General features: G+C 49.3%; 1 protein-coding gene across 8 annotated transcripts in view; it reads left to right on the top strand.

Annotated features, from left to right (window-relative positions):
* The window catches only part of SHANK2 (SH3 and multiple ankyrin repeat domains 2), a 661289-nt gene that overhangs the window by 156638 nt on the left and 487668 nt on the right, over positions 1-16983 (top strand). For all 8 annotated transcript variants that reach the window (XM_031653797.1, XM_031653801.1, XM_031653800.1 and 5 more), the window contains exon 10: positions 9815-9892. In XM_031653797.1, coding sequence (XP_031509657.1) covers positions 9815-9892 — 78 coding nt within the window. The remainder of the gene's footprint in view (positions 1-9814; positions 9893-16983) is intronic.

Here is a 16983-nt window from a genome sequence, read left to right as displayed (position 1 = left end):
GTGGCAGCTCCCATGGGGCCACCATGGGGTGATAGCCCCCTGAGCACTGGGCATTGCGGGCGTGGGTCTCGCTGAGTGGAGATGGTGTCCATACACCCTTTCCTTCACCTGCCCCAGCTTCGGTGGATGGTTTGGTTGGCTTTCCCTTTATACAGGTCAGAAGATTCAGGAGTGGTCAAAGTCTGCTCTGTTAGTAGACGGGGAAGCCAGGCTTCCAACCCACCCCTTGTGGATGCATTCCCATAACCCACTGACTGGGGAAGGGGCCTTTATTGGGCATGGGTCAGGCAGAAGCACCCATGCCCATGGCAGTGAGGGGTGTACTCATGTTTACCCTGGACCTTACTTAGAGGCACAGCTCTTCAAGGGGAGGGCTGGTCTGAGGGACCAGGTTCCAGCCCTGCCCCGATGACACCAGCATCCCAGCCACTTCCCCCGTTTTTCTTATGCAGACATCTTAGTTGTTTTTACATTTATGGCTGCCCAAACAGCCTTATTTCAAAAGATAATTTAACCTGAAAACAAACTCCTGACTTACAGTTTGGAGTGTGCAGTAATTTGTGTCTGTGACATTTAAGTGAAGACAGCCTCAGTGCCATTGAAAGGAAATGGCTTGACGGGGCCTGGAGCTTCCGAGTTAACATCCTGGTTGCAACGTTGTCTGTTTCTGTGGGCACATCTGCCACCAGTGTTTCTGCTTTTGACCTCTGCCTTCTCTTACTTCATGCCCATTTGTTTATGAAGACACTCCACCCACTTCTGTCTCCAGAAGCTCCCTTGGCTTCACAGACCCCCCCCCCCCCCCCCCCCCCCTCCCCCCCGTTTCCAAACCTCTTTCGCTTCCACGTTTCACCGTCCTGACCCCACCTAACCCTCACCACGCAGTTTCTGCACCCTTCCTTCAGACCTCTCGACTCATTGCCTTTGTTTGTACACTTTCCTCGAGTTTCTTTAATTGTTTATCTTCAGAGTCCGCATTCCACCTCTAACTTTCTCGACGATTGTTCTCTTCCCGAAGTTTTACGTTATCTTCTCCCCGGGAGAGTCCCGCACCCACCCCCAACTTCCCCACCACATCTTCCTGAGAGCCTCCTGCACACCCTCCCCTGCTTCCCCTCATACTGCTCATCTCCCGTGAGTCCCGCACCCACCCCCAACTCCCACTCCCACTGCATTCTCCCTGAGAGCTCTGCACCCCTCCCTGCAACTTCCCCACTCACTGCACATCTTCCTGGGAGCTCTGCACACCCTCCCCAGCTTCCCCCCTCACTGCTCATCTTCCTGAGAGAGCTCTGCGCACATGGCCTCCCACCTCCTGCACGTCTCACTGACAGGAGGTCGTGACATTCCCGTCCCTGCTTGCTCAAAGCCAGTCACACCCACATGGCACTTCCATGGTCCCGCCTCTGTCCCCATCCAGCTCAACGTCTCTGTGGCAACTCTCGGCGTCTGCACTGCACACTCCCGTTACCCAGGTTCCCTCCTGCAGTGACTCCCGAGGTGACCTCAGGCGGGCCTGTCTGTGTCCTTGCACACCTTCCAGAAAACCCCAAGAGTCCCCAGTCAGGGTCTCCCAGCTCACTTCTGCCCTGAGCTCTGGCAGTGATGTTTGCTCCTGGCCCGTGTCCCCATGTGCTGACCTCTTAGGAGCCTCCACTGCGGCAACTGCTCCCCACTCTGTAAATAATGCCCTTCCCCTGGAGCTCAGGCCTGAAACCTGGCAGCCTCCTGTTTCTCACTGTCCCTCTCATCCCGGGGCTTGTCTGTTCCCTCTCCACCCTCTCCGGGCCCGTCTACCCCTCTTGTCTCCTCCACCCGTCTTGTCCCCACCACCCCTCTCACCCTTGCCTGGGGCCCTGCCATCTCTCCCCAGGACTGCGTATTCACTGTCCAGTCTCTGTCTTCCCTTTCAGTCTGTCTTCCCTCAAATCCACTTTCTGTCACCCGAGTTCTTCGTCCCTCCTCTGCTGAGAACCCACTTTGCATAACCCAGGACTTGTGTCCTGTGCCCTTCTCTCCTGTCCAGCCCAGCTCGTCCCAGCTTGTTGCAGCCTGGCCCTACCACTGCCTTCTTGCCTCCCGGCCCCTCGCTGGTTTCTACTATGGGATGGCCTCTGCCTCCTCTGGCTGTCTCTCCTCCCATCCCAGGGCTCAGCTTGCCCAGCCAGCCACACCTTCTCCACTGTCTGCATCAGACCCACCCGTCCTGAGGCGGTGTCGTTGTTTCCTGTGCCCCTCTCCAGCCCAAGCCTGGCAGAGACCTTGACTTTCTGGTTTGCATCTGTGTCTCCAGGGACTAGGACGGTACCTGGCAGCTCCGTGAGGACTCACTGCGTGCATCGATGAGCAGCTTTCTCCGTCTGTCTCTTCATCTGTAAATGGAAATGATGGGGTCTGGGGAATCCATTTGCTGGTGGGAACTGCAGGTGTTCATCTGTGAATGGAAATCATGGGGCCTGGGGGTCCAGCAGCTGATGGGACCTCCAGGCACACTGTGTTCTCGGTGGGCACAGTGCGAGCCCCAGGAATGTTCCTTCGGTGGGAGGTACATTTATTAAGGGAAGTGTCTCGGAAAATTCATGCCAAGAGAAAAAGTGGCAGTGAAAATGATATTCTTCTTGATGCTTGGGTCTTCAAAAAGCATTCCAATTGCTTCTATATTTATACTTCGCTGAATTATTTAAAAGGATAAAGACCTGTCAGATAAGATACACCTCTGAAAGGAATCCAGGGCAGCCAGCAGCCTCGCAAGGGAACCGAAAGCTCCCACCAGCACCTCCTGGATCACAGTTTTTCCTTTCTCCTCCTTTCCGAAGCCGCAAGTCTTCGCAGTTTTTCACATTAACCTTGTCTGTAAAATGGGCCTCCTGTTTCCCCTGGCAGAGAGTTCTCCCATCCCTTGAGAGTTAAATCAGAAGGAGCGGGTAGATGTGTGTTTTGAACTGCAAAACACGTACATGTTCACACACGTGTACACAGACACGTGTGTGATATGCACACATATATGGAGTTGTCATTGTTATTAAGCCAAGTGAACCATGTACCCTTGCACTTCAAAATAACGAACTGGAACCTGATCTCTTTTTGACATCTGGGAAACACTGCAGTAATGGGTCGGAGGTGTGATACTGACTCAGTCAAAGTCACTGAGTGAGCGGAGGTAGTGGAGGATTTTTCTTAGGTCCTGCCTGTATTCCCCTGGAATGGCAGTGTCTGCCGAGGGTTTATTCTTAGCTTTTTGTTGGAAATACGTGTCCTTTATAATAGGGAATTTTCTTTTCTTTTTTCTTTTCTTTCTTTTCCCTCCCCCGCTCTTTTGCTTTCTCTCTCTCTTTCTTTCTTTCTCTCTCTCTCTCTTTTTTTTTTTTTTTTTGAGACAGGGTCTTGCTCTGTCACCCAGGCTGGAGTGCAGTGGCACAATCACAGCTCACTGCAGCCGCGACCTCTTGGGCTCAAGGGATCCTCCTGCCTCAGCCTCCCAAGTAGCTGGGACTACAGGCACGCACCACCACGCCTGGCTAATTGTTTTCATTTTATGTAGAGATGGGGTCTTGCTATGTTGCCCAGGCTGGTCCGAAACTCCTGGACTCAAGCAATTCTCCCGCCTCAGCCTCCCAAAGTGTTGAGATTACAAGTGTGAGCCACCATGCCCAGCCTATAATAGGGAATTTTCAGAAAAGGTTCTTACTGAGAAATAAGAGGAAGAGTGTCCCCAGGCTCCTCCCTGAGCAGGCCTCTTGTATTCTGAATTCCAGTTTGCCAGGCCGCTCTCAGCCATCTGGGTCTTGTCAGTGCTGGATGGTTCTTCTAGGCCACTGGGCCAGGGTGCAGTTAGAGCCCAGAGCAAACGGGTGAGCAAGACCCCCAGGGACCAGCCTTCACGTCCCCACGGTTGCCCACCCCCATGAAGTCCCTCCTCCCTTGCTGCCCTATTCTCTCTTTCCTGCCCCCCCCCCACGCCCCAGAAGATGGGAACTGGCTGAAAGCCATCGCCCCATTCTCCTGGCCGAGTGGTCTCTCCTCCTCTTTGTTTTCTCTCTTACCAAAGTGAAAAACAAAGTGTTGCTCACCGTAGCCTGATAATACTGTGATTTTAGTAAATACTTTGGGCTGGGTGCAGTGGCTCACGCATGTCATCTCAGCACTTTAGGAGGCCGAGGTGGACAGATTGCTTGAGCCCATAAGATCAAGACCAGCCTGGGAAACATGGTGAAACCCTGTCTCTACAGAAAATACAAAAATTAGCGAGGCATGGTGGTGCAAGCCTGTAATCCTAGCTACTTAAGAGTCTGAGGTGGAGGATCGCTTGGGCCTGGGAGGTAGAGGTTGCGGTGAGCTCAGATTGCACCAGAGCAAGACCCTGTCGCAAGAAAAGAAAAAAAGAAAGACTCTTTGGGTTGGAATTAACAGGACCCCACTGGGGGTGATTTGATGGGAAATTCTGGACTCATGATCAGGACACAGGGCAAGTCCTGCAGCTGAGGCAGAGCAGGGAAGGGCTAGGTCAGGACTGGAAAAACCAGAGGCCCGGCCAGTGCTCTCCATACTCTGCCTTATCCCGGTGGAGAAGGCTGCGTTCCGTGCATCTCTTGAAATGCCGGTCACCCGCAGAAACTCACCATTCCCAGTTTCCTGGTAACACCCGATGGGTCCATGTGGCTGGGACTCGGAGGCGCTGTACTCATATGGGTGGGCCCCTCTCCTGGGGGTCAGGGGTCACTTTCCAAGGACAAGGCATTGCTGAGGGTGGAAGGAGACCCCTACCTGTGTCATTGATGGTGTATCAGGCTCGTTATGCTGCCACCAAGCCCGGTGTCCCCACTTTAAAAAGGTGGAAACTGAGGCTCAGAAGACAAGAGGCAGAGCCGCTCTCTCAGAGCTGACGCTGGTTATCACCCTGCACTCCCTGGCACCAGCCTAAGTGGGGCCTGAAGATGGTTGTTAATGTCTAGTGTTAGGGCATCCTGCCGATGTGGTCATTTCTGTGAACGTGTGACTGTGTTGGGGAGATGCAGGACTACTTAATTAAAAACCAGGGTGGGTACCCATTTTTCTGTAAAGACCCAGAGAATAAATACTTCAGGCTTTGCAGCTACAGAAAATATGTAGGTGAGTGGATGTGGTCGCATCCCAATAAAACTTTATTTACAAAATTAGATGTGCAGAATTTGGCCTGAGGACCATAGTTTGCAACCCTAAAGTGAAATAAGCAGGCACGGAGTCTTGACCTGCACCTCCCACGGTGTGGACCCGGGGCACGGCAGAACGGACACCAGGGCTTTCTGTTTTTGAAACTCTGGGTTTAATTATACCCCAAACATGAAAGATTTGTTTGCTGAACACGGTTGTGTCTTTGAAAATTCCCTTACATATTTTTTCCTGTACTCAAAGCAACACATGTTTATGACAATAATTAGAAGAGTATGAAAATCCCAGCGTAAAACCCGGAATCCACATTTGTGCTTTTTCCAGGGGTTTTCTACCTGAAACCCTGTGCAGAGCGTCACCCTATATCGGCTGCTGCACGTTCTTGCAGACTCACACGTTGTTTTGAAACACCATGGGCTTCTAGTGACTCGTTTCCTTGTGTTTGCTTTTTCTCAGCTCAGCCTCCATCTGCAGTGTTGTTCGAGCCTCACACGTGGCTTTGCCGGCTCTCCTTTCACCTCTGCCCCATGGGCCTCAGGCTGACAGCAACATGGGCATTTGTCCCTCCCCTGCTGACATGCGTGGTCCGCGTAGTGAGAGGTGACAGAGGCCGCCTCCACCTTCCCACTCCCCAGGAGTGAAGCATCTTCTGTGAAACCTGGTGGGCTGTCCCTGAGTCCAAGGACACGTTCCAGGGACGAGACCCTGAATAGCATAGGGCTTGGCGTCCCCTTGAGGCCTGACCAGCTGGGGCCAGGGCCTGGTGGGCTTGGGGAGTGGCATGTCAAACAACACAGGAGACTGTGGTCTGTGTTGTTCTGAAACTGTTCTAGAGATGCTGCTGTTCATGACTCATATCCATCATCAGTAACATTTGGAGCCATGAAGACAGGGGTTGTTGACCTCAGCTTTATTGAGGTTTGGGGCTGGACAGTTTTTTGCCATGGGGGACTGTCTTATTCATTGCAGGATGCCTCACAACATCGCTGGTCTTAACCCAGTCAGTGCCAGTAGCACTCACAGCCATGACAGCCAAAAATGTCTCCAGACATTGCCAGATGTTCTCATGAAGGCAAAATCACCCCCAGTTGAGAACCACTGTGCCAGGAGCTGGGGACACCATGGTGGTCTTGCTTCTAATTGGAATCTTGGTACAGGGGCTCTGGGGATCCCCCTCTGACCAGCCTGACCTTCCTGTAGGGCGGTGGGACAGAACACTCAGCATGGTCTGTGAACCGGTCCACACTCAATTCCTCACGCCTGACTCAGTGGCATCTGTGGCCAGAGCCCCCCACTCTGTACAGAGGCGGCCTCAGTGGGGCTTGAGGCAGAGTGCACCCCCAAGTACGCAGGTGGCTTTTTACACGGTCGGTGACCAAAGCCGGCCACAGTCACCGAGGCCCCAGGATGCTGGAGAACACAGAGGCAGGACAGCCTTTTCCACCGAACTCACATCCCCTGACCTGTGTCTCCCAAGTGAGCACAGCCCACACTCAGCTGCCGGAGAAGGTGTGGTTCCCTCATTAATAATCACCATCATGGAGCCAAGGCCTGGTCGGCTCCCCACCCTGAAACCAGCCGGGTCCTGAGAGCTCAGTGTGCTCCTGGCCTGCCCCACCCGCCCAGCCAGGGATGAAGACTTGCTGCCAGGGTGGCCGCCTTCCTGCTATCTGTCCTCTTAAATATGTATGCAACCCTCTATCAAGATGTAATTCACACACCACACAGTTCACCTATCTGAAGTGTGAGGCTCCATGATCGCTAGTCTGTTCACAGAGTTGTGCGGCCATTACCACTATCAACCATTACCACTGTCAGCCTTAGAATATTTTTTTTTTTAACCCAGACTGAAACTCAGGATCTGTTGGCAGCTGCTCCCTACTTCCTTCTGGATTTCCAGCTCTCTTTCTTATTTTTATTTTATTTTATTTATTTATTTATTTTGAGACAAGAGTTTCGCTCTTGTTGCCCAGGCTAGAGTGCCATGGTGCAGTCTCAGCTCACTGCAACCTCCGCCTCCCAGGTTCAAGTGATTCTCCTGCCTCAGCCTCCCGAGTAGTTGGGATTACAGGCACCTGCCACCACGCCCGGCTAATTTTTGTATTTTTAATAGAGACGGGGTTTCACCATGTTGTTGGCCAGGCTGGTCTTGAACTCCTGACCTCAGCTGATCCGCCTACCTCAGCCTCCCAAAGTGCTGGGATTACAGACGTGAGCCACTGCGCCCGGCCAGTCAGCTCTCTTTCAAATGTGCTGATCTGCCGGGTCCCACAACCTGTGCCGTGTCTACTCAGCATCTTGCTGTTCCTGAGGACGGGGTTCCTCCGGGGCCCGGGCTAGGGTCTCTGAGCCGTCCTGGGTGGGAAGCCCTGGTCATTTAATCCACATATCCCTTTATTTGGTGTGTGTTTGTGTGGTGTTGAGTCCAGGTGGTCACACCTGTTGTCTGTACACTAGACGGTAGGTAAGGATGGAATTCCCAGGATCTGCCCAGTACAGGCTTCGGCTGTCACCTGCGCTGAGGCCCCGAGTCCTGTAGGAGAAGGTGCCCCCAGCCCAGAGTCAGGCCCCTGCTGCCGAGGCACAAGCATTTAAATGCACTTCCAAAAACAGTTTACTTATTCTAAATAGCCAACTGCATTTGGAGGCAAAATTATTCTAATAGTTGGTCCAGCTACGTCGACATTCTACCACTGCCTTTTTATTGGTCGTTATTTGCTGCTGCAGTCCTCACTGGCTACATCGACATTCTACTGCTGCCTTTTATTGGTTACATCAACATTCTACCACTGCCTTTTTATTGGTCGTTATTTGCTGCTGCAGTCCTCACTGGGAGCTTCAGAGGGGTTGGCGAGAAGTTCTCCATCAACCCCATGGACAAATGGTAGATGCCCAATCAGTGGATGGATGCACATTCATTTTTGTTATGAAAATGTGTAAGAGGCTGGGTGCAGTGGCTCACACCCGTAATCCCAGCACTTCAGGAGGCTGAGGCAGGCACATCACTTGAGCCCAGGAGTTTGAGACCAGGCTAGACAACATGTGGGACCTCGTCTCTACAAAAAAAAAAAAAAAAAAAAAAAAAAAATTAGCTGGGCATGGTGGCACATCCCTGTAGTCCCAGGTGCTCAGGAGGCTGAGGTGGGAGGTCAAGGGTGCTGTGAGCTGTGATCGCCACTGCACTCTAGCCTGGGTGACAGATAAGACCCTGTCTCAAATAAACAAACAAAAACACTTTTGCTTGCTTTTAACAACATTAAATAATATAAGTCCACATATTAAAACAAAAAAGATTCTCCGGCCAGGCATGGTGGTTCACGCCTATAATCCCAGCATTTTGGGAGGCAGAGGCCTGCAGATTACTTGAGCCCAGGAGTTCTAGACTAGCCTGGGCAATATAGTGAGACTCTGTCTCTACTAAAAAAAAAAAAAGTTATCTAGGCATGGTGGCACATGCTTGTTGTCCCAGCTGTTCAGGAGGCTGAGGTGGGGAGAACCGCCTGAGCCCGAGAATGAAGGTTGCAGTGAGCCAAGATTGCACCACTGCACTCTAGCCCCGGCAACAGAGCGAGACTATGTCTCAAAAATTAAAATAAAATGAAAAAAGATTATTTCTGTTCTCTCCCTAATCCTTTTCCTTTCCATGAAAGTAAATACTGTTAACTGGTGCATATCCTTCCAGACATGGTCCCTGCTTGTCTATAATAGAGACTTTAAGCCTTTATTAGTTTCTCTTTAAGCCTTTAAAATGTAAATGAAATTAAGCAGTATTACTGGGGATTTTGTTGTTTTTTTTGTTTTGTTTTTTTGTTTTGAGATGAAGTCTTAGTTTTGTTGCCTGGGCTGGAGGGCACTGGGTGCGATCTCGGCTCACTGCAACCTCTGCCTCCTGGGTTCAAGTGATTCTCCTGCCTTAGCCTCCTGAGTAGCTGGGATTACAGGCGTATGCCTCCATGCCCGGCTAATTTTTGTATTTTTGTAGAGATGGGGTTTCACCATGTTGGCCAGGCTGGTCTTGAACTCCTGACCTCGGGTGATCCACCCGCCTCGGCCTCCCAAAGTGCTGGGAGTACAGGTGTGAGCTACCACGCCTGGCAAATATTATTGTTTTGAGGCTTGCCTTTTTTATTTAGAAGTTTCTGGATATGTTTCTTGTCAGTTTATAGTCATCTGCCTTGTTTTGTCCTGAGACTGCCTAGGTGAAGAATGTTCTAGAATATATCCCCACTCTCCCCTATTTTAGAACATGTATGCTATCTCCAGATTTTTTCTTCTCTTCTTTTTCTTTTTTTTCTTCTTTCTTCCTTTCTTTCTTTATTTTATTGAAGATATTTCACTTGTTATATATTGTATACAATGTGCAAGACTTTTTATAGAATATAGTCTTCAAAAGTGAAATTGTTTGGCCATAGGGTGTTTTTTATTTATTATTTTATTTTATTTTATTTTTTTTTAATAGATTCTACCCCCCTGCTGTCCGAAGTGTTGGCAGCAGGTGAGCCTCACCTGACAGCATACGGGAGCCAGATGAAAGCAACATGCCTTCCCTTTTAACTTTGCACTTCGGTTTCCCTGGTTTCCTGTGAGCTTGAGACTCTGGACAGATTTCTTCGGAGAATGTCTGTGCTACCATTTTACAAACAGGTTTCTCTTTTTCTGTTTGCAGGATAGCTGTGCCAGAGTGCTTCTGTTTCGAGGCGGAAATAAGGAGTTAAAAAACTACAACAGCCAGACTCCCTTTCAGGTAAAAGAGATCTCAGCATCAGGAAGGCCTGTGTGTGGATCACAGCGGGTGATGGTTCTGCGTCTCCGCAGTCATGTGTGTATGTGTGACATGAGGCTGACTCGTTCTGTTGCGGATGTTTTCTTATCCGGAGGCTGCTCCGGGTGCCTCCCTCTCTTGGTGCAAAGCTGCCGCCCTGTCTCAGTGTGCCTGCTTGCACTGGCTCCTTCCTGTTAGAGCAAATGGCACAAATAATGTGGAAATGTGTGCAGCAGTCAGCGCTGGAAAGGCAGCAAAGACGTAAGTGCGTCCAACCATGCAGCTGTTGGGAGATGCTGGCCTTGCCGCCTCTCCGTCCAGTGGGACAAGCTTCCTGAGGATCACACGGGAGGGGACTTGCCTTCCATCAGCACCCCTAGAGGATCCGCTGTCCCAGAGCGGAGGGAGAACAACCCCAGCCAAGCATGGGCCAGGGTGTTCTGAGGTGGAATGCACAAGCCCAGGTCCTAAACTTTTTAAAAAATTGTGGCAAAATACATACAACATCACATTTAACATTTGAACCATTTTAAAGTGTACACTTTGGTGGCATTAAGTATATTCATGATGCCATGCAAAACCATCCCCATTATCTAGCTAAGAACTTATTGCCTCCAAAAGGAAACCCTGTACCCACTAACCAGCCACTCCCCACTCCCCACTCCCCTCCCCCAGCCCCTAGAAAACCACTCATGACTTTCCATCTCTATGAATTTGTCTATTCTGAACGTGTGATATGAACGAGGTCATATAATAGATGAGATTTTGCATCTGACTTCTGTCACTCAGCATCGTCGCTGAGGCTCGCCTGCGTTGTAGCCTGTGCCTGTGCTTCACTCCTTTTCATGGCTGGGTAATATTCTGTTGCACAGAAATGGAGCTCATCTACTTCTGATGCCGTTGTCCAGAGAACTGTTTAGGGTGAAATAAAATATTTTAAGCTAAATGCTAATTTTTTTAGCTACATGAGTTATAGAAATGCTTTTTGATGTTATACACAGTCAAATGCACTTGAACTGAAAATTGACATTTCCATGATTCTCCTCATTTGGAAATGATTTGTATATCTTATTGCACTGAGAGAGGACTTTAGTTTAGAATCGGCTTCCTCGAATGATTTTACTAATACTCTTCTTAGACATTCCTAATATATACAGGCTTGTAGTGTTGAATGAGTTCAGCCCAACAACTGGGCCCAGATGCTTCATAACCACTATTAGTCCATTCTCATGCTGTTAATAAAAGCACACCTGACACTGGGTAGTTTATAAAGGAAACAGGTTTAATTGACTCACAGTTCAGCATGACTCGGGAGGCCTCGGAAACTTATAATCATGGCGGAAGGGGAAGCAGACACATCCTTCTTCACATGGTGGCATTAAGGAGAAGTGCCGAGCAAAAGGGGGAGAAGCCCTTTATAAAATCAGATCTCATGAGAACTCACTCAATATCATGAGAACGGCAGCATGGGGGTAACTGCCCCCATGATTCAGTTACCTTTACCTCCCACTGGGTCCCTCCCATGACACATGGGGATTATGGGAACTACAATTCAAGATGAGATTTAGGTAGGAACACATTCAAACCATGTCAACCATTAGGGAGTTTACTTTAACTCTTCAGTCATGGTGAGCCTGGATTTTAGTCTTGAATCTGGCAGTTTGCAAATGTCTAATATAAAGTAGATGGTTGGAATGGGTCCCTGGTTTGCTGATGGGTCTATAGAGATTCCAGTTACACTCCAAGAGAATGTCCTCTTTCCAGTGGGGAATATGAGGAGGCTGCGGCTTTCTTTGATTTCATGGTGTGACTGCGTCTGCCCCTTTGGGGTTAGCTATGCATTTGTGGGCTTGGATTCAACATTATTTTTTTTGGCATCAAATAATATATTTATTTGTTCCTTTATTTTAAAAAGTCACATAGTTGCTTAAATTGCTCAAAAAACAGCTGCTGATGCCCGTTGACTCAAGGCAAACACTTGGGTAATATGAAAGCCATTTCTGACTCTCCTGGGCAGTAGCCTACAACCACCACACAGCACTCCAGGGAAGCGAGTCTTCCATGGCAGCCAGGATGAAAGGTCGGTTCGGGTGGCCTGTCCCCTCCTTGTCAGTCCCCATTACAGCCTTGTCGCCACTGGCGCAGTGACCACTGGGGATGGGGATGCCCTTATTACGTGAGACCTGGCAGGATGCTTAGTACGCCTTCACAGCAGCAAAACTGCACCAGCACCAACCCTGTGCCATCTGTCTCTATTTTGCTAAGGACAATCAATCAGTGCCACAAATGATTCCAAAAGAAAGTGATGCGCACTGTCACTGAACTGATCAGACTCCGTACACCATAGACGTTGCTCGGGTAACTGGCGGAATGAGGTCTCTGCCAATCTACGTGCCCAGAATGGGCCCTGGCAGTGCCTGTCAGGAGCCAGCTTTCTCCTCCTTATCTTCCTGCCTTGTGTTTTATTAATACAAAGAGACTGGATTCACTCTGTGGATCTTTGCCCGTAAAATATCCCCAGCTTTTATTTTTCATTCACAGTTGTTCTTACCCTCTCAGTTATGAAAAATGAATCATTTAATATTGAGTTTGTGGGAGAAATGATGACTGGCTGCACCATTTCAAAGGGATCAAATATGTTCATCTGGAAAGTGCTGACGATGTACAACTGTGCTGCAAAGGCAGGTTTTTCTAAGAAGTCTTGGGATAGTTGTTGGAGTTCATCTGGCTGACCCTTGCTTAATGATTTAAAATACTGGAAAGACAGCATCAGATGACCTAGGAGCTTGAGAGTAAGGCAGATTCTCGGGATTCACCCCAGTCCCACTGGATCAGAAACTCTTGGGGGCAGGGACCAGTGCTCTGTGTTCTCCTAAGCCCTCCAGGGATTCTAATGTTTACTCTGGTTTGAGAATCAGAAGATAGACAGAAGTGGATTTATCTAAGGTAGAGATGAAGCACTTAAACATTTTGGGTGGATGTTGAAGAATGATGGTGATGATGTGGTGATAATGATGGTGTTGATGGTGATATTGATAATGATAATGATGGTGATGTTGATGGTGGTGTTGGTGGTGATGATGATGGTCATGTTAATGGTGATCATGGTGGTCATTATGATGGTAACGATAGTAGTTATGACGATGGTAACGTTGATACTGGTCATGGTGTTCATGATGGTAATGTTGATGGTGATGGTGGTGGTCATGATGATGGTAACGTTGATGGTTGTGATGGTAGTTATGATGATGGTAATGTTGATAGTGGTCACAGTGTTCATGATGGTAATGTTGATGATGGTGGTGGTGGTCATGATGATGGTAACGTTGATGGTTGTGATGGTAGTTATGATGATGGTAATGTTGATAGTGGTCGTGGTGTTCATGATGGTAATGTTGATGGCAATGGTGGTGGTCATGATGATGGTAATATTGATGGTGATGGTGATAATAGTGATGATTTTGATGATGGCCATGATTGTGGTGATTAAGATACAGAAAATGGGCTGGGCACAGTGGCTCACGCCTGTAATCCCAGCACTTTGGGAGGTCGAGGTGGGCGTACCACCTGAGGTTGGGAGTTCGAGACCAGCCTGACCAACATGGAGAAACCCCATCTCTACTAAAAATACAAAATTAGCTGGGCGTGGTGGCGCATGCCTGTAATCCCAGCTACTTGGGAGGCTGGGGCAGGAGAATAGCTTGAACCTGGGAGGCAGTGGTTGCCTTGAGCCAAGATCGTGCCATTGCACTATAACCTGGGTGACAAGAGCAAAACTCCGTCTCAAAAAAAAAAAAAAAAAAAAAGTACTGAAAATGGTAATGATGATGAGAGTGATGAATTTTCCATTTGCACAAAGTTTTAAAGTTCACAAATGCTTTTCTATATGTTCTTGTTTAATGTTCAGCAATCCAATGAGGTTGGCTTTTTTATCCCCAGTTTGTGAGAGAAATGGAAATCTAGAGAGACAGATGATAAGAATTCCAAAATCAGTGATAAGTCAGTGGTCTCCAGGCCTTCTGACTTCCAGTACAGGGCTCTGGGATCTGTGGTGAGGAAGAGGCTTCTTTGTGACAGGCCCTTTTCTTGCAACCAGGTGTGAAATGAACATCATCGGTGACCCTTTGCTTTTTGGATTGCTCAGTCCAAGATAGCAAACTTCCTGATTCTGAAGACAAAGAGAAACAGAATGGGTAGAAGTCTAAACAGTAGAAGACCCAAGCCAAGGAGGGGCTACAGCAAGGGAGAGAGGCAGAAATGGGCTGTATGTGTTGGGTAGTTTGATATGTCAGCTTGGCTAGACTCTAGCACCCAGTTATCTACTCAGATGCTAATGTGGGGGTTGCCGTGAAGGTGTTCTGTAGATGTGATTGACATCAGCAGTCAGTTGACTTTAAGTAAAAGTATGCCCTCCATGATGTGGGTGGGCCCCATCCGATTTGTTGGAGGCCTTAAGAGCAAAACTGAAGTTTCTCAGGGAAGAAGGAATTCTGCCCTAAGACTGCAGCATGAACTCCTGCCTAAGTTTCCAGGCTGCTGCCCTGTCCTATGGATTTTGGACTTGTCAGCCTCCACAATCATTTAAACCAATTCCTTAAAATAAATCTCTTTATATACATACACATATACACACACGTAAAGTGTACACATACACAAATATATACTTATACACATATTACAAACATATGCGTAAATATAGATCTATTTGTAGGTGTATATATTCACACACACACACACGCACATGCACGTCACACACATCCTGTGGGTCTGTGTCTCTGGAGAACCCTGGCCGAAGCATGGGGGAATTGACTGGAGGAGTTGTTCCTGCCTCCCAGCAGCTGCATTCTGAAAGGGGCTTCCCCTGTTTTTTGGATGCAGGGACTTTAGCACCTGGCATTGTATGTTTGGAGAGGGCAACCTTCTCCCCATGTGCTGTCATTCTGTCAGTTTTCAGTCTGTATTCAACAGTTGCTAACCAGACATTCAGAAGCAAAGAAAGGGTGGATAAAATCAGGAAAAAAAGGCAGTGGCATTGAGAGACGTTCAGAATGGCTCCGTTTTAATATGGCCCAATTTTAATAATGGGCAGGGAAGGACAAGGATGAAATGGGAGGGAAAAGACAAAGAAGACCTTGACGTGGATGTCTTTCTGATGAATGACACTGTGCCTGGTGGTTTGGGTACCTTTCAGTGCATGGTGGTTCCCTGCCCAGTCCTGTGCTGAGCCCTTTCCATGTGGTCCCACGAAGCAGGGTCTCCTGTGGGTGAACAGCCCAGGTCACACAGCTCCTAAAAGGACAATGAACAGTGCACAGGCTGCTGGATGCCAGACCCCATGTTCTTCCTTAACTCCTAACACTACACATAGAAGGAGGAGGAGAAAGGCTGAAGCCAGAAGCAAGGAACGGAATTTCCAGTTCTCTGGCAATTAGGTGATGGACCCCAGCATTGCCGCAGGCTAAGCCAGTGATGGCAGAGGCCCAGGAATATCGTTGGCAATGGTCCTGTGTCGTCTTGTGCTCTTCACTCCAGGATGCCAGGCAAAGCATTTTTGGACATGGCCTGTCCCAAGTGCCTTCACTGGGCGGAGGACTCAGCCCATGAAAGTGAGGGCGGATCTCCTGAAATGTCGTCAGAGCCTGGCTTTTGCCCTCCAGACCCTTCGTCTGATTTCCTTTTGCACGGAGCTCCAAACTGAGTTCCTACATTTAGCAATTTAGCCAGAGGGGGATGAGTAAATTTTCTTGTGCCACGCGTGGTAGTGGCTGCCAGAGCACTCTGCCAGCGGCTGTGCACTCTGTCGTTCCTCTGATCGCGCTGGTGGAGGCAACTGTGTGGCTGAGGGACGGCCAGTGATGAAGGCCGCCTGACACCGTGGATGACATTGTGGTTCCGGGCGTTGCACTTTTCAGAAACCCACGAAATCTGTTCAATGGACCCTTCTCTTCCCTGTTCCCTCCAGGTGGTTTTCTGAGTTTCTTTCCTGGTTAAATGAGCCCCAGCAAGACTCTTTGGTTGTGCCTTCCTTGTTTTGTGGAAATCCATTTGGATGTGGGAACAGGGTCATGGCGTTTTCTCCCAGGACCTTCCTCTTCCCTGATGAGCGCCATGGGCAGCGCCTCTTCCCTGATGACGTCCCTGTTGTGCTGCCGTCTACATTGCAATTTCTATGAGCTGATGTTGGCAAATTGTAAAGTTCATGTAAGACTGTCTATTAGACACACACACATACACAAATGGCTCTTCTAGAGGTGCACATGCCTGTCAGTCCACAGGCGGGAGCTGGCCCAGTTCCCTGGCAGGGAGGTACCAGGCCCTTCCTAACAACCAGCTCTCAGTGGGAACTCGCAGAGCAGGAACCCGCTCTCTGTGATGGTTAATGTTACACTTCAACTTGACTGGATTGAGGGATGCCCACAGGGATGGGGAAGTATTGTTTCTGTGACGGTGTTGCCAGAGGAGGTGGACATTTGAGTCGGTGGGCTGGGAGAGGAAGACCCACCCTCAATATGGGTGGGCAGCATCCATTTGGCTGCTAGCACGGCAAGAACAAAGCAGGTGGAGGCAGGTGGGATGACCTTGCCTGCTGGGTCTCCTGGCTTCATTCTTCCTCCCATGCTGGACGCTTCCTTCCACTGCTGACCTGGGACATCAGACTCTAAATTGTTTGGCCTTTGGACTCTGGGACCTACACCAGTGTCTTGCTGGGGACTCTTGATCCTTCGGCCACAGACTGAAGGCTGCACTGTCAGCTTCCCTGGTTTTGAGGCTTTCGGACTTGGACTGGGCCATGACCTGCTCCTCTCTTCCCCAGCTTATAAACGGCCTGTTGTGAGACTTCACCTTGTGACGGTGAGAAAACTCGCTTTCCTGTGTAAATATATCCTATCAGTTCTGTTCCTCTGGAGAACCCTGATTTAATACACTCACCTCAGAGGGGAGGGCATTGATCTGTTCATGAGGGATCCACCGCTATGGCCCGGACACCTCCTGCTCGGCCCCGCTCCCGACACCACCACACTGGGGATTACATTTTAACGTGAGGATTGGAAGGGGCCAATGTCCAAAGTGTA

The sequence above is a fragment of the Papio anubis genome, chromosome 12, assembly GCF_008728515.1.
Source record: "Papio anubis isolate 15944 chromosome 12, Panubis1.0, whole genome shotgun sequence".
Taxonomy (NCBI): domain Eukaryota; kingdom Metazoa; phylum Chordata; class Mammalia; order Primates; family Cercopithecidae; genus Papio; species Papio anubis.
This window is presented reverse-complemented; position numbering and strand designations above follow the sequence as displayed.